This window comes from Phyllobates terribilis, unplaced genomic scaffold, assembly GCF_046119375.1.
Source record: "Phyllobates terribilis strain yellow unplaced genomic scaffold, ASM4611937v1 Scaffold_5__5_contigs__length_657084704, whole genome shotgun sequence".
Taxonomy (NCBI): Eukaryota; Metazoa; Chordata; class Amphibia; order Anura; family Dendrobatidae; genus Phyllobates; species Phyllobates terribilis.
In genome coordinates, this window is record NW_027362765.1 from 458,139,565 (window position 1) to 458,162,294 (window position 22,730).

The following is a 22,730-nucleotide window of genomic DNA, read 5'->3' on the forward strand; positions in this document are numbered from 1 at the left end:
AGTTATTTTTAAGGCTTGAATAAGGGTGTTATTGATTGAGCCAAAACAATGCCATATCTATGGGTCATTAAAAAGTCAGTTTTTGCTCTGACTTCAAGCATGGCGTACTGCCTTTTTACTGTGGATTTATCTGTTGTAGTTTTGTTTAACCTGGAGGGACTGGTGCTGCTCTATTGGAAATCACAGAATGGATAGCCATGTTAATGAAAAATGGAAACAGAATTTTCAAAACTTCTCTATTTATTCAGTATCTACATGCAGAAATACTTAAACACCTTGGAATGCTATCAATGGTTGCCTGAGGAATGTTTTGCTATTTTGATATACTTGGGCAAATCATCAAGATCCACTGCTGACAGCTCCACATGTTGCTCGTACTGCTGTGAGCAGCCTGCGTAGCCTAAACGTGCTACCATGGTTCTGCAGTGTCTCCAGACTTGTCTCCTATTAAGCACATCTGGGGCGTCATTGGTGGGCATTCGTAAAGCAGCGGATCTTGATGACTTGCCCAAGTGCAGTCAGCATGATAGAACATTGAACATTCTCCTTGTTTTGAAAATCTTGTTTCCATTTTTTTCATAATTTCCATATCATTAACATGTCTATCTATCCTGTGATTGTCTTAAAGCCACAACTTTTCCTTCTTTGTGTTGCAATTTAAATGTTGAGGAGTTGTGTATATTCTGTTATACATATATATTAAATATATATTTTGTCAATGAAATTTTTTTTAATCTATTTTCCTTAGATTGATATTATTTATCCTGCATTTTTTTCCATTTTAATGGGTTCAGTCTGCGCTCAATGGTGGGATCCCCATTACTCTAGTGTTTATACATGTAATACTGTGGAGATTATCCCGGCTGGGGAAGGATTAGCAGCCTAGTGGGAATGACTTGGGGGATGTGTTGAACTGCAACTAAAGGGGTGAACAAGAGTATCCAGTTTCTTGTGATTTCCTTATTATAATCGCCAGATTTCACAGTCACTTAAATAAAGTGAGGACTCGAATAACTGCCTATTCTGCCTCCCTGCCAATTGTCAGGCCTATAATCATGTCATTCTGAAGACTAACACCAGTGAATGGCTCTACCTTGTACGTGACACAATAACTGTAACAAGATGAAGATTGGACAGGCATTGTGCTCATTCCTTCCAGGACGTCAGTCACTAGAAAATTCTCATTTCTTTCAGCTACCCGTAAATTGAGAAAGAGTGGTAGGACTTTTTTCCCCTCAGTGCTTGTTTCATAGAATCACAGAATGGTAGAGTTGGAAGGGACCTCCTGGGTCATCTGGTCCAACCCCCTGCTCAAAGCAGGATTCACTAGATCATCTCAGACAGATGTCTGTCCAGCCTCTGTTTGAAGACTTCCATTGAAAGAGAACTCACCAACTCTCGCCTGTTCCACTCATTGATCACCCTCACTGTCAAAAAGTTTTTTCTAATATCTAATCTGTATCTTCTCCCTTTCAGTTTCATCCCATTGCTTCTAGTCTTTCTTTGTGCAAATGAGAATAAAGCTGATCCCTCTACAGTGTGACAGCCCTTCACATATTTGTAGACAGCTATTAAGTCTCCTCTCAGTCTTCTCTTTTGCAAGCTAAACATTCCAGAATCCTCTAACCGTTCCTCGTAGGACATTGTTTGCAGTCTGCTCACCATCCTGGTAGCTCATCTCTGAACTTGCTCCTGTTTTTCGATGTATTTTTTTAAAATATGGTGCCCAGAACTGGACACAGTATTCCAGATGAGGTCTGACCAAAGAGGAGTAGAGGGGGATAATTAATTCACGTGATCTAGACTGTATGCTTCTGTTAATGCAACCCATAATTGTTTTTGCCTTTTTTGCTGCTGCATCACACTGTGGACTCATGTGCAGTCTGTGATCTATTAGTATACACAAGTCTTTTTCACACATGCTGTTTCTTAGCCCTATTCCTACCATTCAGTGTATGCTTTTTATCATTTTTCTTGCCCAGATGTAGGATTTTGCATTTTCTTGGGTAAAATAAATTTCCTTAGTCCCTGAGCTAAATGATGACCAGCAGGGCAACAATAAAATGGTTCATTCTGTACTATCGCACTAGCGGCTAAAAGTAGTCAGCAATTTTCTGCTAATAGTCGTGAAGACTGATACTGCTCTGGCTTTTAGACCACTGTTATCCTCCAATTGTAATATGAGGGAAGCGGTAATCAGAGTTCAGGCTGACCTAAAATGGTGCCATTTGGACCAGGAGCACGGTTACGGATCCCTCTCGCCAGTGTCTGCCTTGGGTAAACTGAAGCTTAGATTTTTCTTTTCTGCATGCAAATGACTGGTCATTTGTCTGGTTCATTTATAATATGTATAATATTTAAAATACAATTTTTATATAAATGTATTTATTTTTATTATTCAAAATCTTGCACTTTTTCACGACTGGCCTAGTTTGACTCACAACCTGGAATTTCAAATTTTTTTGAGGCTTTGCATCAGTTCATGTAACAACTGTGAATCTTTTGGTCTTCTTGTTGTTGTGAAGCAAACAACAAATAGGACAAAATAACTGTAAACTTCAATGTGCAGAACTATTCAGCCCTCCCCTCCCCCTCCCCCTAAAGTCAGTACTTTGTAGAGCCTCCTTTTCTGTAAGTTACAGCTGCAAGTCACTTTGGATAAGTCTCTATGAGCTTTCAACATCTTGCCACTGGGATTTTTGCCCATTCCTCAAGGCAAAACTGCTCCAGCTCCTTCAAGTTAGATGGTTCCTCTGGCGAACAGCAATGTTCAAGTCTGACCACAGATTATCAATTGGATTAAGGTCTGGGCTTTGACTAGACCACTCCAGAACATTTATACTTTTCCCCTTAAACTACTCAAGTGTTGCTTTAACAGTATGCTTTCACAAGCCACTGTACTTCTTTTAAGGCACATTGAAACTAGCAGCAAATGACTGTCTCAGACCCTATCTTTTTGTATAGAAGTGTTCTGAGCTATTGATCTGAGCATGCTCCTATAAGGATAAAGGTAATAGTGAAGGGAGGAGGTAAGCTGTGACATCACTTACTGTGACTGGTGGATTCTGTGTTATCTACTGTACTGGTGCTGTCATTCATTGTAAATCTGTCTGTGATGGTAATGAGACTGCTGAAAAGTCTTGTGTAAATACCAGGAAGTGCAAATATCTAGTATAAAAGTCCTTTTAACACCGACCGACCGGCGGCACAATATGACCGTCTGTTGGTAGTCATTTACCGTAAATGCTGATTTCCACAGGAAGACCAAAGTACACACTGCGCAATGAACGCTCTGTAATAGATGGCTCGGTGCACATAGGCTGCCATAGTTTCCGACAGTGCAAGTCCTGATTACACAGGATGATGCACCACCAAGAACAATGATTTCTTTCGCTGCGCAAAAGATAATTTCACTGGATGAACTAGTGTTTTGCTCTGTCATTAGATAGATGATCGACAGCTTGTTTATACAGCAATATAATTGTGACGCAAGTGTTTTTAACCACTCGTTCCTGATTATCTCGCAGTGTAATTGCCTTTTAAGTTTTAGAAAGCAGAAAATTGCAGTATTTCAGAGATGTATAGAGAGAGTGGTATAAAAAATTTGAAAGAGAAATTTAACATTTTTTTTCAAAATACTGTTTAACATAAATATTTGATAAAATTTTTTATTTTGTACTAGAGGTGGTAACTGGGATGCTGACCTATGTTATGGCGGTGTACATAAATGAAACATCCCCTTGTCCAGCAGGCTCGGCCGTGATGCCCTTGTTTGCTCTGTACTAGTAGCGGTGAGTAAGGTTATCCAGACCTCTTAAAGAATCTCCTGCCATCAACCTCTTGCAGCCGTGCTGAAAGATTTACAGACATGACAGCACTCCAGTCCCCTGCATTGGTGTGAAAAACGTTTGTGCCCTCTGCTTTTTTTAGCAGACGTGGAAAATGTTGGGCAGCAGGACCCGCCTTGCCCTCCTGCCTTGGGGACTGATCATGCAGCTGTGGGATTGAAGTTGTCTATTCTGGAGCTGTAAATGGGCAAGCAGTGTACTTACCGTGCCAGCGCTATAAAGAGGGCAGACTGTACCGGGCTTTGAAGAACCAGGACTTTTGTACCCAAACTGTCTGGTTTATTGTTCAGCCTCCTACAGGCTTCCTTGTGTCTCAGGAGACTTTATAAAAGCCTTATGTATTACTGGAAAAGCGCCAGTCATTTGTAGAAAGTTCACCTGCAGGGCAGACTATTAAGTTATCTGTCAAAATATATAGTGCGCTTTAACTCTCCGGCTTTCTTTGTCACAGTAGTCGCTTAAAAATATCTGTGCCTTGGAATTCCTTATGCTGCAGTTTTATACATTGAATTCTGCTGTGAACTTTTAGATTTTAATTATGGAAGTGTTCACAACAGAGTTCTTACTTTCCTAAAATATCCATTTGTTTATTAATGCAGTTTAAATGGAATTCTGATTTAAGTTTACGTGTATTATATATAAAGGTGAGCCATATATTGGGAGCTACTATAATGTAAAAAAATGCTTATGAAGGCATCTATATCCTTTAATATGGATCGTACTTGTATTTTTAGCTAGAAAGTATTTTTTCATGATGGTCTCATTAGCCTTTTTTTAACCATTTGGCTTCTACACCCTCTGTATCACTGCAAGTAGCTGTTGGCAGTTTCAGTTCACCGTCGAGTCCATCAGTGAGCTGGTCTGTTCTGTAACTCTTATCTCTCTTCTGCCGAACCATCTTCTCAGCTCATTTATCACCCGCTGAAGATGAATTTTGAGTTGATCATAAATCAGCTTAGAAGATGGGGCGCTAATATGAGGGCTCGGTCATATGAGAAAATCATTCCGTGTTTCATCAGCATTTTTGATCAAAATGTCATCCAGAGTTTGATCAGTGTCAGTTTTTACTTTCAGAGTTTAATAAGATTTTCTCAGCTGGAAAAAAATGGGTTTCTTAAGTGTCTGTTATTTTTGTGCAGGCCTCTGTCCGAGGAAAAAAACAAACAAACATGTTATCTACCCCATAGACTATGCTATGACCCCTATCCGTGAAAAAAAAAAAACAGCACTTGTACGAGAAAAACTGATGTGTGAATGAGGCCTTAGGGACAGAGTCCTTTTATCTATATTTTGTGCCATTTTAAAGAAAAACGCTGGTCTTGGAATTGCCTATCTAAATGAAGGTACAGCTGTCTAGGGCTCGATATTAATATTTCATTTTTCATTCCAGGGTATAGTTTTTCAGGTAGAGATGAACGGAGAAAATAATGTTAGTCACACTACACCCGCTCCATTCAAGTCATCTGGGCGGGGCACAGCACTGAGCAGTCACCGCTGTTTTTCCAATCATGCCCACTGTTCACCTGATTGATGTCCTTCTTGGATTGCGATTGTGCCGAGTGGCACATTGGTCAAGGTGGGCACCACTGGAAGTAGAACAGCTGTGGCTTCTCTGTGCTGCGCTCTGCCCAGATACGCGGAGTCACCGCTGCCTGCAAACTACTCTTTTGACGTCTCTGAAAAAATAATAAAAACAGACCGACTCTGAAAGGCCATGTCGGGGAGAAGCCTGCATCCTCTCTCACTCCCATAGGCTTAAATGAACGAATTTGATCTCATCAGCAAAATGACCCAATAAAGAGTGTCTTATGTTGTATCGGTCACACAGATCAGTAAAGTCACTGATGTGTGAAAAGCTACATTGACTTGTATGGGTCAGGGAGCTGTCAGATTTTACCATGGAAAGCAAATGGACCAGAAAACTGAGATTCGATGTTAGTATTTCCCAATATGGTGCGTCCGTAGACAATACAGACTGTAGGGGGACACATTACTGACAATTGGACCGGTAATATTTTATTCCTATATTGCCAGGGGACCGGCACAATGAAGACTTCAAAGCAAAGATGCTGTAGAATTATTATTTAATAAGGAATGCAACCACTTAGTAAAGCAGACGTTTCAGAAGTGGAGACAGGTTGTCTTCACAACTGTTATTATATTGGTGTTGACTAAGTTATGTCCTAGCATTATCCCAACTATTAACATGTAGGAGAGGTTCTCATTGTTCCCTTTTCTGCATCTTGCTCCTGCTTCTCCGGTGGCGCTGCCATTTTTCTGCTGGTGCGATCACATTTGTTGCGGAGGAATTTTTAGTTCTTTGAAATGTCTTCCTATTCCTACATCTGCGCATTAATTTCCTTCATCCAGCATGTGGTGGGATATGGCCGCCCGATCCTAGCGATGGGTCTTTTATTGTGGCTTACTTTATTTGACTTGCCACATGCTGCAATTCTTAATAATAATAATCTCTATAATTGGATCCATAAATGAGCAGGATGCTCCGTGCCTGTCATATGAAAGTCTTGTGTCGTTGAGGTCCACGGCTGGTGCTGTATAAGTCTGCAACCCTGTTAGTGACCTTAAAGTTGTGCAAATATTCAGCGTGGTAATATGGGGGTGACACATGGAAACTGGAACATCTGCACACTGACACCCGGAGCAGCGCATGTCATCACTCAAAACCAAGATGGAAAATGTCGTGTTTTTGCTGGTTCACGCATGTAACTGCTATGGTGGGACATTGTGTAAACATAAAAGAATGATCTGCGGGTTCTGCATCACCTTCTAAGTGAACGTTCAGGAGCATAAATCCTCCGTATAGTGTTTACATAAAAAATCCAGCTCCGCTAGTGGTAAATTTACATCTGAACTGTCCAGAAATAAACATCCACGGACGCAAAGCAGAACCACGTTAAGAGAAGTGACACTTGGAATAAACCCTTCGCTTACCATATATAGGCTGCGTTTGTGAACCTTCTCTATCAAAACATGACTAATCTTTTTTTTTTTTTATTTTGGTTACTTGCAAGTACATTCCTGCTCTCAATCAGCTGGAGAGGCCGCGCTCGGCAGCCCGAGCGAGAAAAGTCACAGCGCTAATTGCTAATTAGATAAAACCTGGCACAAAGGCTTTCTCTAAACACAAATACTCTACATTTCCTGTTAAGACTTTTCCGATGAAAGGTTAACAATGGCCGAGATTTTTTTGCCCTCCTTAATTTGTCTCTCGTGCGGCTTCCGATTTTAAATGGTTGTCATCCTCTTAAAGAGGACCTGCCAACTTTCCTGCCGTCCATTTTAGTAAGTTCTTTTGTTCCCCAAAAAATAACAGCGCATCTGTATTGTCCTATTCCTCTGTTCGGAATAAACAACAATTGGACATTACATTTTTGAGGGTTTTTTTTTTTTTAAAGGATTTGTCCACTATTGGGCAGCCCCAGCTTAATCAATTCAGGGGGAATTGGATGTTTCGCCCCCGCATATTTCGTCCCCAGCATTTGGCCCCCAGGATGTTTTGCCCCCGCACATATTGCCCGGGGGTGAAACATGCGGGGGCGAAATGTACCTGGGGGCGAACTGCTGTGGGCAAGTTGCTGGGGGCGAAACTTCCTATAACCCAATTCAGGACCCTAAAGAATCTATACTCTCCTTCCGCTGTGTCACGGTTATATCGAGGTCGGCACCACCTTTCCCGGGAGTGACTTGTTGTGTCATGTACCGGCTGCAGCCAATGAGCGCCCCCTGCTTGGCTCCAGGCTGCAACTCATCAATATTACATCATGGCAGATGTTCGCCGTGACCAATAGTAAAGGCAGCAGCTAAATGGTAGCTGCTCATTGGCTGCAACCGGCACATGACACAACAAGTCACTATCCGGAAATGGCGGCCCAGACATCGCTGTCGAAGTGAAGAGAGATTCTTTCTATTTTAATATTAAGCTGGTGTACAACCCCTTTTAATGGAAAAAAAAACTTCAAATGAACGGTAAAACTGGGAAACGTGTCAATTTACTTGTTAAAAACTCTTCCAAAAACGGTGCAGATTTTTTAATTTACTGCCTGTTGCCTAGGTTACCAGCCACTGCTGCAATCTTGCAGTGGTGGTTGAACATGTGCAGTGCTTACAAGCTCCAGGAAGAATAATGAAGAGAAAAAAAAAATATTTGAATTAAAATGAGAATACGAAGAGTGACTAAAACGGACAGATCCGTAGGCACTATGGGCCCTCATCAAGCAGCTGCAATTACTTGGGCACTGTTTTATCTGTTACACCATGGGCTAGATTCTTTCCACGTCTGCAGGCACATGTAACGTGGTATAATCTATACAGCATGTCATGTCTGTGTTGGGTGCCGATATTCCTTCCCATAGTGGGTGCGGCACCTCATAAGACTATATATGATGGGTCAGTCTGGGGTCTCTTGTGAGGTCAGACATATTGGGACGGAATATATTAAAGGTTCAGTCGCACTAGATACAAATAACATTACCGCTACACCCCATCAGTTTCAGTATGTGATAAAATTCAATATATATGTATTTGTTTGTAACTTTGTTTTATTTTTTTTTCTTTCTCTATGATTTTTTTTTTCATCTTCATTTCCGGGACAGTTCACAAGGTTCCTCTGTGATTCTCCACTGGAGGTAAGGACTTTATCATTTCTTAGAGGAGAATGTCCTGTGTGGGGTTTCCAATGTCATACCTGTTCATAATACAATAATTTCCACTGTTTTGCAATTTTACCTGGCTTGTGTTAGCTGCAGATACGCAGCAATTCACGTTGAACCTGCATGTGGTTTTTGCTGCACTGTGTGAATATACTTTTTTTTTTCTTACCAATGTTTGGCTCACATGTCTTGCAAGTTATCCCTGAATCATCTGAGGATTTTAGTGCAAATAAATATTAAAGTTTTTCAAGTTATATAAATGCAGTAAAGGAAGGCAAATTAAAACTAGGGAAAGTCTCTAGATTTTTGCAGACCCTTATAAGCCAGCTCCATTTGCATCTCACACATCATACTGTTGAAACTGGCCTGTGATGACTTATCCCGGGCAGAGGGACATCGGATAAACCAGAAAGGGGCCCTCCTGCATGACGTTTTAGGAAAGAAGCTCCACCTTTATGAATATTCAGGGTAGATTAAGGGCCTTGACAGGGAAAACCTCAGCTCGCTGCCAGGAGAGGTGGCACCGCTGCCAGGAGAGGTGGCACCGCTGCCACTTCATATTGTGATCTGCAACAGTCACTACTAGAAATTACAGATATTTTCTATGTCATGGTATATCACTGCCCTCTTTCTCCCGTGGCTGCCTATGGAGTAAGGTCTCAGAGATTTGGGTAGATCAAGTTTTAGTAATTGCTGCCAGTCTCCGTAAATCCTGCAGCAACAGTGGTGAAAAGTAGACCTCAAGAAGGACTAGAAAGTGGCTTATAGTGGCCACCTGCTGAAAGAATTCCTGGGTGTAATTATTATGGGTAAATTTTTTAAAAAATGTTATATTCAGACCTCTTTAATGGGTTTTTCACATCATTGACCTTTGTCATCCACAGGATGTGTCATAAATATCTGTTCAGTAGATTCCCACCTCTGATACTGTTTGCCAATGTAGGAATGACTGGAAAGAGCTGCACAACTTGTCTGGTCACATCTCCTCTCATTCCCTGTCTGGATGGATCATACATTCCCTGTTCCTGACATTGTTGTGGGTCGTGGAGGAGGGATTTACACTTTTCAGTCACTTATTGTATAGAGATGCCATGAGTGACTTGGAGGTCCAAGTCCCTTCTCCAAGAAGCTCCATGATCACAGCCGTTTTTTGCCATAGATGTCTATAATGGGAATAACCGTTGCGTTTGGAATAGGGTACGCTCTACGTGCTGTCCCTGTGAAGCCGCCATCCATATTGTATGACTCCAGGTTTTCATTTTTACGGCCTTCTGCTCGATCTCGAGCCACGTCGACTTGATGGATGACCGATCTACAGGATGCTTGATCTTGTGCAAGCCTAGATAGGTCCATCAGGGTCTTCTCCGCCGTTATCTTGATGGTATCAATCCATCGGGTTGCTGGTCTTCCGCTTCAGATTTTTTTTTTACCCCCCCCCCCCCTCTTTTAACGTCTAACCTCATGAGGAAATTCTTGCGTTGTACTAAGCACGTGTAAGGAAATAAATTGTATAAACACCCAAGTGCCTGCAATGATTTGCTGTCATTACATTCCTAATCTGACTTTGTCGGAGTTCCTGAGCATGTCCAATTATCCTGAATCCTCGCCTCTGCTTAGATATGGGTTACAGCTCATTAGTGTGAACAGGAAAAACTTTTTATCACTTTATGAATGTAGAGGACTTTCCCCTCCGTGGTATCTTGATCCCCTGATGTTTTAAAGTTCGTTCCCTGCATCCTACTTTATTTTTGCTGTGCGTAAAGCTGGTCTGAACAAGTTAAATTTTTCATTTTTTCCATTGCTTTTTTCCCACTCCTCCAGCTCCTGCCCTTCATCCGCCTGAATATGGATACCTGAGCCGAAGGTCCTAACATGTCACACTTTTGTGATTTGCTGCAGCTTTTGCTCTGACATTAATAGTTGCATTAATATGTTATTATTAACCCCTAAACCCAACTTTATGCACTTACTTCTCATTAATAAATCATGAAAATTAGACTGGAACAGGAAGCCCATAAGGTTAAGTAAAGCTTCAAGAATCCCAAGTCGATTGCCTCCACAGGAAGGACCATTCCACAAAGCATGTGGAGATATTTGCTGTAGACCTGCTGCGGCTTGTCGCACATGGCTGCGCTTTTACCCAGCTTACAAATTTCAATTTAGGGGTCCAGTAGTCATTTTGTGTCCTGCCTTCTGCAAGTTCCTCCTCTCTCCACCAATACATTGCTCTTATTGTAGGGGTCTGAATGTAGACGCCTTACTACTGATTGGTATTTACAGAAGTGTTTCCATGAAGCATATCCATCTCCAAAGGGGGATCTGCTTGACTAAGATGCCTACAGAGGCAACTGCTGCCGAGGCCGTACTGGTAAAAAAAAACTAGTATAGTCTATTTCTCTGTGATGTCTGCAATGGATGGTTATTGAAAGTACAAGAAAGTACAGAGACTTTTCTCTTAGCAATTATGTATTTATTTAGCAACTTTAAATGAAAGAGAAGGTCCCCATGTGCAACTGTTGTTCCGATTATTTTGTGCTTTATCTCGTACAGTGGGGAAAATAAGTATTTGATGCACCTCCAATTTTGCAAGTTTTCCCACCTACAAAGAATGGAGGAGGTCTGTAATTTTTATCATAGGTACACTTCAACTGTGAGAGACAGAATCTTAAAAAAAACAAAAAAACTAGAAAATCACATTGTATGATTTGTAAATAATTAAATTGAATTTTATTGCTTGAAATAAGTATTTGATACAATAGAAAAACAGAACTTAATATTTGGTACAGAAACCTTTGTTTGCAATTACAGAGGTCAGGCATTTACTGTAGGTCTTGACCAAGTTTGCACACACTGCAGCAGGGATTTCGGCCCACTCCTCCATACAAATCTTCTCCAGATCTTTCAGGTTTCGGGGCTGTCGCTGGGTAACATTGAGTTTCAGCTCCCTCCAAAGGTTTTCTATTGGGTTCAGGTCTGGAGACTGACTAGGCCACTCCAGGATCTTGAAATGCTTCTTACAGAGCCACTCGTTAGTTGCCCTGGCTGTGTGTTTTGGGTCATTGTCATGCTGGAAGACCCAGCCACGACCCATCTTCAATGCTCTTACTGAGGGAAGGAGGTTGTTGGCCAGAATCTCACGATACATGACCCCGTCCATCCTCCCTTCAAAATGGTGCAGTTTTCCTGCTCCCTTTGCAGAAAAGCACCCCCAAAGTATGGTGTCCCCCACCATGCTTCACTGTTGGGACGGTGTTCATGGGGTTGTACTCATCCGTCTTCCTTCAAACATGGCAAATGGAGTTGATACCAAAAAGTTCTATTCTGATCTGGTCTGACCACATGACCTTCTCACATGCCTCCTCTGGATCATCTAGATGGTCATTGGCGAACTTCAAACGGGCCTGGACATGTACTGGTGTGAGCAGGGGAAGCTTGCGTGCCCTGCAGGATTTTATTCCATGATGGCGTAATGTGTTACTAACGGTAATGTTTGAGACTGTGGTCCCAGCTTTCTTAAGGTCATTTACCAGGTCCTCCCATGTAGTTCTGGTCTGATTTCTGACTTTCCTCAGAACCATCCTTACCCCACGAGGCGAGATGTTGCATGGAGCCCCAGACCAAGGAAGATTGACAGTGATCTTGTGTTTCTTCCATTTACTAATAATTGTGCCAAAAGTTGTTGCCTTCTCACCAAGCTGCTTGCCCAGAGTCCTGTAGCCCATCCCAGCCTTGTGCAGGTCTACAATTTTGTCCTTGGTATCTTTACACAGCTCTTTGGTCTTGGCCATGGTGGAGAGGCTGGAGTGTGATTGATTGTGTGTGGGGACAGGTTTCTTTTACACAGGTAATGAGTTCAAACAAGTGCAACTAATACAGATAATGAGTGCAGATGAGGAGGGCTTCTTAAAGAAAAACTAACAGGTCTGTGAGAGACCCAATTCTTGCTGGTTGGTAGGTGATCAAATACTTATTTCATGCAATAAAATGCAATTTAATTATGTAAAAATCATACAATGTGATTTTCTAGATTTTTTTTAAGATTCTGTCTCACAGGTGAAGTGCACCTACGATAAAAATTATAGAACTCACCATTGTTTTTAGGTGGGAAAACTTGCAAAATCAGTAGTGTATCAAATACTTATTTTCCCCACTGTATATATAAAGAGCTATAGGACAACAGAATGTGACTTCACAACTGTTTGTAGTCTGTTACCAGACTACATACTATTCTTAAAGCATGGATTTTTTCCACTGACGCAATGGTATCCCTAATGTAAGTTCCCTGCCCCTAGTAATATACTTGCCAGCCGCCGCCGTCTTCTGTTCGTGGCGCCGCTAGGTCCATTTTCTGCTATTTGTGACCTGCCGGAGTGATTGCTGGATGAGCCAGAGATCACTTCCCAATGTAAGTCTATGACAGCCAAAACGTGGCTCTCACAGTTATATTGAGAGCTAGTGACTGTTGGCTCTGACTTCCGTTCATTTAGGAGCTGCCGGACCGTAGCGTCATTGGGAAGAGCAGAAGATGCTGGCTGCTAAGTAGATTACTAGGGGCTGAGACTTGCACAAAATAAAAAAGAAAAAAAAACTGAGCGGTGCTTTAAAGGGGTTTTCCCACAAATAAAGTTCATTTTCAATCAATAGATCTTGGAATAATAATAACTTCCACAATTGGATGTGTTTAAATAAAATATTCCTGTGCTGAGATAATCTTATAAATGTGTCCCTGCTGTGTACTGTGTAATGGCTGTGTCTGATCATACCACACATCCTGGGCAGGGGAGGATGCAAATGCACAAGAGAGTATACAGACATTACAGCAGGGGATCGCAGCTAATTTTTTTTGTAAGGTAAACATTTCCCTGCCTGTTTTTAAGAAATGTTTTACCTCAACGAATCATTTTCGTTCCAATGCTGTCCTGTCTGTATACTCTTTTGCTTCCTCCCCTATCCTGTCTGTATACTCTTTTGCTTCCTCCCCTGCCCAGGAGCTGTGGTATGATCAGACCATGTTCCTGCACAGTCAGACACAGCCATTACACAGTACACAGCAGGGGCACATTTATAAGATTATCTCAGCACAGGAGCATTTTTTTTTTAAATCACATCCAATTGTGTAACTTATTACTAATCCAAGATCTATTGATTGAAAATGAACTTTGTTCATGGGAAAATCCCTTTAAGCTCTCTTTACTCTGATTTTTGTAGTGTTCGCCTAAGGTATATTAGTACAAGTAAAAAAAAAAACAACTTATACTAGTTCTTTTGGCCTTCATCCAGCCTATCGGTACTTTTGACCTTTGTGCTGAGAGCTTTTTCGATGCCCATGACAAGCAGACCATGCTAAATGCACAAAGTAGCTTTACTCTAAAGAGGCCCTGAATATTCTGTTGCAACTTTCGTTAGGAGGAACATATTTGTGCCCAAAAAAAAAAGAGCTACATACCTTGACATACGTGTAGTCCATGCTGGAAGTGATCTCCATTTTCTGCCAGACACATTAGACCAGGTGCTCCATTGTTCTGAATGAATCGGCAATGAATCAGGGTGAATAGCAGAATTCACATTGGATGTTTTCCTTCGAGTCTTCCAAAGTGCGAGGTTTGTTTCGATTCCTTTGAGCCATACCCCAATGGAAGAAGTCTGGTGGTGTCAGATCCAATGACCCTGGTGGCCAAAGCCAATTTTGAAATTACCCTGTTGTCGAAAAAGGACTCAATTTCTGGCATGCTCCTTGTCTATGTGTGACACGTTACTCCATCTTGCTTGAAGTAACCTTCCGTTAACTCTCCATCATCCAGTTGATTCACGAATACCAACGGAGGGGGCAGCTTAGCTTGTTTGAAGCTCCATATATTGAGGAGCACATTGCATGGTTTTTAATTCAGATTGCTTCATCCTAGCAAGAGTTGTTCCAGAATATTCTGGGCTTCTTTTGACTGAATCTCCTTGAATTTGATAGAGTAATAAGAAATAGAAGACAGACTGATGCCGATTATGTATATAGGTCAAGACTATACATGGTTTGCTTGGGGCCTCCTAGAATAGAAATACACAGGTATGCTTAGGAGCCTGAGACCAAAATCAGTAGATCTTTTAATGACACATTACCTTATTTTTTATTTTAGATGCATTTGATTAATAAGAAAAAAAATTGGTTAGAAGGGTTGGCCACTAATTTTTGACGGCCTATCCTTCAATTAGACTATCAATATCTGATCGGTGGGGGCACGATACATTGCACCGCCGCTGATCAACTGTTACTGGCGACGGCCGTATGTTCTCGGATGCTGCCGAAAACAGAAGCTTTGTTTAAAGTATAGGAGCCCCGACCAGGTACTATTCTAGGAGGTGGATCTGCAGTGGCTAGGTACTATTCTAGGGGGTGGATCTGCAGTGGCTGGGTACTATTCTAGGGGGTGGATCTGCAGTGGTTGGGTACTATTCTAGGTGGTCGATCTGCAGTGGTCGGGTACTATTCTAGGGGGTGCATCTGCAGTGGCCGGCTACTATTCTAGGGGGTGCATCTGCAGTGGCCGGCTACTATTTTAGGGGGTGCATCTGCAGTGGCTGGCTACTGTTCTAGGGGGAGCATCTGCAGTGGCCGCTACTGTTCTAGGGGGAGCATCTGCAGTGGCCGGCTACTGTTCTAGGGGGAGCATCTGCAGTGGCCGGCTACTGTTCTAGGGGGAGCATCTGCAGTGGTCGGCTACTGTTCTAGGGGGAGCATCTGCAGTGGCCGGCTACTGTTCTAGGGGGAGCATCTGCAGTGGCCGGCTACTGTTCTAGGGGGAGCATCTGCAGTGGCCGGCTACTGTTCTAGGGGGAGCATCTGCAGTGGCCGGCTACTGTTCTAGGGGGAGCATCTGCAGTGGCCGGCTACTGTTCTAGGGGGAGCATCTGCAGTGGCCGGCTACTGTTCTAGGGGGAGCATCTGCAGTGGCCGGCTACTGTTCTAGGGGGAGCATCTGCAGTGGCCGGCTACTGTTCTAGGGGGAGCATCTGCAGTGGCCGGCTACTGTTCTAGGGGGAGCATCTGCAGTGGCCGGCTACTGTTCTAGGGGGAGCATCTGCAGTGGCCGGCTACTGTTCTAGGGGGAGCATCTGCAGTGGCCGGCTACTGTTCTAGGGGGAGCATCTGCAGTGGCCGGCTACTGTTCTAGGGGGAGCATCTGCAGTGGCCGGCTACTGTTCTAGGGGGAGCATCTGCAGTGGCCGGCTACTGTTCTAGGGGGAGCATCTGCAGTGGCCGGCTACTGTTCTAGGGGGAGCATCTGCAGTGGCCGGCTACTGTTTTAGGGGGTGCATCTGCAGTGGCCGGCTACTGTTCTAGGGGGTGGATCTGGAGTGGCCATGTACTATTCTAAGGGCAGTGGATCTGGTGTGGCCGGTTTCTAGTTTTTTTCAGAGCTGCTGTGTTCTGGCAGCATCATAGAACTTCTGGTCACCAGCGGCGTCGGTAACTCCTGATCGACAGGGGTTGTTGGGTCTTGCACCTCCACTGATCACATTTATTTGTGTTTGATATTGCAGTTCGCTCAATAACTTGAACTTCAATGCCAGACACTTCCCATGGACAAGACTGGCGCTTTTTCTGCAAAATGAAAAATTTTTTTTTTTTTTCTTTTTCTTCTTATCTTGCATGACCCGTTTTTCAAGGAAAAACTGTGATAAAATCCAGCACAATTTTTTTTTTTTCAAATCTGAGAAATGTTAGGTTTGGTCTTTGTGTTCATTTAGAGAAGCAAAATTCACTATTTCTATATCTAGCCGCTCTGATGAGGGTAGGTCGGTGTCCATATTTCCACCACTGCCTGTTGGCTTTTGTGTCCCTTTGTACAGAACCTATGGCAACATAAAAAGCCGAATGCATATTCTGAAATGGCAAATTCTCCTAATCCCCTCCACGTGCTTGTCCCTTTCATTTCCCGACATAGTGCGTTTCATGCTGTTTCACAATCGATGGCCGTAAATCACATCAGCGTCTCTTAACTGCAGATTTCTACAAACCCTACCGTCCCGCTGTCTTCACTCGGCTCCCTCTCCACTACCAGTCTATTATGGACTTAGATTTCCCCCTACTATCCCGGGAAATGTCGAAACAACAAAGCAGCTTCTCCGAGAGACCTAAATAGGACTAGTTCTGGAGTCTTCTTTTCCTAAGCTTATCCCCATAGAGACTGGCAGAATACAATATCTGGCTGGCAAAGAATTAAAGACCCCAGGCAACTATAGCTTTGGAAGTTGAGAAGGGAGAGGAGTAGGGGGGTGCACAGATTGAAAACAGTCCTGTCCTGTCTTTCTTTTTTCTGCTGTAAATACATAGAATGCTTTAATGACCGTTCACATTCCTCGGGACGATGCAGCCATAAGGCACGGGGAGGGGTTCTGCCGCGTGTATCCTGTAATTCATTCGGTAGGAATTTATAGGAAGTGTGCGACCAGCGAAAACTTTGGTGTTGGTGGCATATCACGGATGCAAATCAGTGCGTTGCTGTTGTTGTCAGGCTGCTTTTTGGAAACCCAATAATAAGTGCACGTGATGGACAGTTTGATTCTTCTTTCATCAATAGCTGGCAATGAGGAGCACATTTGTGTGTCTACATGGTTGCTTAGTGATTTCAATGGACATCTTGTCATTTCTTTATGGTGTAGTTGCATGGGGATTGAACACTGACCGATTCTCTGGGATCCTTTCCGTCAGTCACCCTGTTTTAAACTTATTTTCCAGGAATCCTGCTAATAAAAAAGGTTGTAAAAACAGAGGAATCGCTAATTTTCGAGTGACCACTGTAGAACAATAGTCAATGCACATTTGCGTTTTGCTCATTCATTGTATGATCGCTGTCATTTATACACAGGCGGATATTCAGGAATGAGTGTTCTTATCAACATTAGTTTTCCTTAAATATTTAAAGGATCTAATTTTCTATCTTTGAGAGTGCACCGCTCACAAACCCCCTGGCTTCCTACTTGCAGGGTAGTGTAGGGACAGTGCACTCCGCTCTCCTATGCTGCACAAAGGCAGCTTTGCCTCTACAGCAGTGTTCCCCAACTCCAATCCTCAAGAGTCACCAACAGATCCTGTTTTTAAGATTTCTTTAGTATTATTGATAATTGCATCACCTGGACAGGTAATAATTCAATCACCTGTGCAATAATAAGGAAATCCTGAAAACCTGATCTGTTGGTGGCTTGAGGACTAGAGGACTAGAGTTGGGGAACACTGCTCTACAGCATTGGAGGAGTCCAGGGACACCGGAGCCGGCCAGCTTCAGAGCTGTCTTTGCAATCTGTATAGCAAAGAGCTTGCAAGCATGCACTCCTTGCTTAGGAAACCGGCCACCAGTGATGGACTACAGCAGCAGCTGGTAATTTAGGCAGCTAGCAATAAATTATGAAATTAATAATCCTTCCATTCTCAATATTTTTAATAAAAAAAATTGCTTGTTTTTGAAAGCACCTTGCAGTATTACCCATGTATGAAGTTGAAGCTATCACTTTAATTTAAAGGGGTTGTCCACTACTAGGACAACTGTTTCTCACGTGTCATAACAACCACTCGAGGGCCCCCGGAATTTGAGTGCTGACACCACTGGAACATTGCCAGCACCAAAGGCGAGTATAAGTGTTTTTATTTTCGCGAAGGAAAATATTTAAAGTGAGAAGGGGTTGTCCTAGTAGTGGACAACTCCTTTAACAGAACATTGTCATTCTTCTTTTTAGAAGATGTGGCGGCAGGGTGGCTCAGTGGTTAGCACATTGCTTTGCAGTGCTAATCCGACCAAGGGCAACATCTGCAAGGAGTTTGTATGTTCTTCCCGCATTTGAGTGGGTTTCCCTCAGGTTCTCCTGTTTCCTCCTACATGCTCAATGACGTACTAATAGGGAATTTAGATTGTGAGCTCCACTGGGGACACTGAGCAATCACCATGTATGTTAAGCACTCAGGAATATGCCATAGAAATAGATAATGATGTCGCTAACACCTTAAAAATAATTTCTCAACAGCATGAGAATCGACCAGACGGCGTCTCGTGTGGTTACGGCTCTTTTCACCAGCAGTATTGGCTTGATGGCAAGATCATTGCAGTGGGAGTCATTGACATCCTTCCATACTGTGTCTCGTCTGTATACCTTTACTATGACCCTGATTACTCCTTCCTGTCGCTTGGTGTTTATTCTGCCTTAAGGTAAGTTAAAAAGAAAGATGGAGAGATTTCACAAAGCTCCTAGTTTATGTATTACTTGGTGGCTTTATAATGAAGGTTCACGGAGTATGGTTGTCTTGGTCTTTCGAATAGAATATTATAGAAGACCTGCATTTCCTCTAAAACAATGTTCTACAGAATTTTTCTGCTATTTCACTTAGAAATGTATGAATAAATTGACCACTGGGTGTTACCATTACTCTTGTCTGTACTGTGCATTTTTACTACAGTTTGACACTGTCGAATAAATGTTAGACCGAGATCACAAGAATACAGTAACACCTATCTGTTAATCTTGTCATACATTTACAGGAGGAATAACCGAGGAATGGCACAAACCAGGAATAGCACAAACCAGAAATGTGTTGGGGTGTTCCATCCTTTTTTCAAGAGTAACCAGTTGGATAGCACCTTTTCTTAAATTAAAGGGCAACTATCCTTTCAAATAACTTTTCAGAATAAGTCCTGCTCTTTTTTTCTTAGCTATCTCAAAGGAAGAAGCAGCATAGAGGAAATTATTCAGCAGTCCTGATCAGTGTAGATGTGAATCCAGCTCTGGGGTGTGGTAAAAGACTTGTTAGAAAGCTCAGCATGATCTTTCTGTGTCTCCCACTGTCTGTTTGCCCTTTGTTTTCCTCTTTCACTCTTAATAGAGTATAATAGGAGGTGTATAAAGTATGTAGAAGGAGAATGAAGTAGATTTGTCTGATAAGGTATATTACAAAATTTCTTGTAGTCGCCTGTACTGTTGATTTATACAAAGTTCTCCATTTTAAAGAAATAAGTGCTACTTACTAATCCCTGCTCTGGTGATCGATTATCTCTGCTTCAGGTCTTGAAAGATTTCATTTTTTTTCAACATTAATAATTTTTTTTTATTATTTTCTTCCGCAAGAGAGATTGCTTTCACCCGAGAGTTGCAGGAAAAGGCATCAGACTTGTGCTATTACTACATGGGCTTTTATATTCACACCTGTCCGAAGATGAGATACAAGGTGAGCAATGGTTTGGACGGTGGGTTTTTTTTTTTTTCTTCCCTTCAAAAACTACTTGTGGCAGTGCTGACCATTCCTTACATTGAAGGTCCCATGCTCATATGACACAGGTTTGCTGCAAAAATTTATACAGCTATATTCTATCTAAATGTTGATTTTAAAAAGAAATCCTTGTGCTGGCCGACAAAACAAACCGTCAGATAGCTGGAACTTACAATCAATCCAGGAAAGTTTTCCGGAACAGAAAATATGTCCCAGAGTTAGAAACGCTACTTGTTAGCATCACTTTTTGATCAACGCAGGTGGGGTGTTCAAATGGGGATTCATCTTTCATATATCCTAATATTAAAGGGGTTTTCTAGGATTGACAGCAATTAGTAAATGGTGTAAAAGTCCAAAAACGACGTTGGTTATTGGGCAACTCATCTGCCACTCCAGTGCTCCTTACTCATCTCTGTTTACTTACATCCAGAAATAGAAAAATAAAAAGTGTAGGTACCCTTTAAGTATTGTCATGTTGCGGTGACTCCCTGCAACAGAGACATGTCTGTGTTGGGACATCATTACTGGAGCAGGCAGTACAGAGAGCAGCAGGAGATTGGTAAGGGGAGTATGACTTCTTTTATTTCTTTAAAGGGGTGGTCCGAAACTAATATTGATTTTCATTCTAAATGTGCCTCTATTAATTTTAATAATATAATAGTTTTTCTAATAAGGTTTAATTAAAAAGTCCCTACCTTCCCCTCTTTAATCTAACTGCTCTATTTTTTTTATTTATGTTTTACCTAGCAGGAAAAGCAGACCAGCCTCGCCCCCGAAAGTGATGTCATTTTCGGAGGCGGGGCTGGTCTCTGCTTGGCTTCATTCTCTCCTTACAATGTGCACTGCCACTGCGCTCTGTTGCTGGTTCACTTCTTATTACAGCTGGCGAGGGAGTGCACTGTCACTGTGCACTGAGAAGAATATAAAAAAGTAAAAAGGGAGTTCCTACTAAGCATACGTTGGAATTGACAGCTGAAATGTGCTCAGTAGAGCAGGAATTATCCCAACCCCTGAAACTGATAGATAGATAGATATAGATATATCTATCTATATATATATCTATATATATATATATATATCTATCTATCTCTATTATATTATATTATATATAAATAAAATATACGGTGTGTGTATACAAATATATATAATGTATTTTACTTTCTAGAGAACCTCTTTAAGAGCAATGTTTTGCAGAAATGTTATCTTTCTGTCCAGTTGTTAAATGCTTCCATTCATAGTGACTAAGAACCATTGGGTTCTGATAAGTTTCTCCTGACTTTCTGTGTCATGACTTTTTGTCACCGTAGATGCGTCATGCCTTTCTGCCCCCTCCCCCGATATATAGCATGACACTTGTGCTTGAGCAGTTTAATGTCTCTCTTGGATCCCTGAACATAAAAGCTTTCTGGAGCTCTGATTTTGTATTGGATTTGTTTTTACAGAGGGTGAAGTATAGTTACATACCAGAGATTCTTAACAAGTGCAGTGTTTGCGCTACATGCCCTACAGAGCTTTGGTTAGCGGCCAAGCTAAGGCTCCCATTCCATACTACGCCTCTTCTGTTACCGCTGCCATTACTCAGTATATTACGTCTGGCTTCAAGGACAAACAAATATAAACTGTGAAAATGTGGATAGACCAGGGGTGGGCAAGCTTTTGGGTCTCAGGGCCACATTGTCAGCTCCTGTCACTTCCAGGGGAGCACTCTGGTAACACTTATGTTCCATCTACTGCAGAGACAAAGGGAACTGTGCTCGACGTGGAGATACAAGGGGCTCCAGGGAGAGTGTATCAGTCATCCCCTTCACTAAGCACAACAGTTTAGCTCGTTTACCTCGATCCTGAGGTTGGGAGTACATTAGTTTTCAATGATTGGTTTCAGCATTTACATACGGAAGTCTTTGTAAGAAGTGACGTGACTCCTAGAGAAAGGATTTGTCTTCCATTCTTTGCCAACTTCGTGATTGACAATTTTTCTCGTCTCCAGTAAGCTACATATTTCCACTGTCGGAAATGTCGTTGCTAATGTGACTCTACAGGCACCATCTGAGTCCGGCTCTGTCACCACAAATACGTACCGTACATGTCACTGTGAAATGCTGCGCCATTTCAGAGAAAACTTTAAAAAAGAAGGCCTGGAAAAAGGTAGATGGCCATGACTAGTCACAGGGCAGACCCCCTACTTCACTAATGGGTCGCTGCCTATGTCTGACTAGGAAAAGACCTGTCAATTACGCAGAGAAGATGGCAGGTGCCCACCTCATTGACTGGTCATCTGTCACCTCTTTATAGGCCTCCTGGTTTAAAGTACGCTTTCTCTGAATCGCCGCAGTGAAACATGCGTATTTGTAATGAAGGAGCCGGACTGTGATTCATGCTGCCCGTGCTTAGTGCAGCATCAAATCACATGACAAGTTCTATTTTAAAGTTTGTTTTAATACGCTTTTAAGTTATTCCCTATCAATAGTACAATAGAGTAGGGGGAGACTTGCAGAACGATGGGCAGGACCCTCAGCAATCCCAAAAACAGGGCTCTGCATACACCGATCTGAATAGAGCAGAGGTCTGATGTGCACCACAACACAACTCATTCTCTATGGTAGTGTTTCTGGCAGCTTTGCATAGATTAAATAGAGCGGAGGTGAGCATGCTCGACCTCTGTGCCATTTAGACTGGGCTGACAGTGCCCTATTCTTGGGGGTCCTGGCGGTCAGACTCCCAGCGATCAATAAGTTATCCTCTATCCAACTGATAAGGAGCAACTTAAAGGGAATCTCAGTAAGGTCAAGCTTCCCCATAACACATATAATGGCATGGAGGTCTTTAAAATCTAAATCCATCAACAACTGCTGCATTCTTGAATAATTATTGTTTTAATTGATATGCAAATGAGGCATTAAGTGCTCTTGGCATGACAGAGCACTTAACTAGCCTTTGCCTTTCACTGCCCAGCACCATTCTCTT

At 42.3% G+C, this 22,730-nt stretch overlaps 1 protein-coding gene across 6 annotated transcripts in view; it reads left to right on the plus strand.

Moving 5' to 3' along the window:
* The window catches only part of ATE1 (arginyltransferase 1), a 94,827-nt gene that overhangs the window by 52,174 nt on the left and 19,923 nt on the right, over positions 1 to 22,730 (plus strand). For all 6 annotated transcript variants that reach the window (XM_073685370.1, XM_073685367.1, XM_073685369.1 and 3 more), the window contains 3 exons: positions 8,462 to 8,494; positions 18,530 to 18,711; positions 19,625 to 19,724. In XM_073685370.1, the coding sequence (XP_073541471.1) occupies positions 8,462 to 8,494; positions 18,530 to 18,711; positions 19,625 to 19,724 (315 nt within the window). The remainder of the gene's footprint in view (positions 1 to 8,461; positions 8,495 to 18,529; positions 18,712 to 19,624; positions 19,725 to 22,730) is intronic.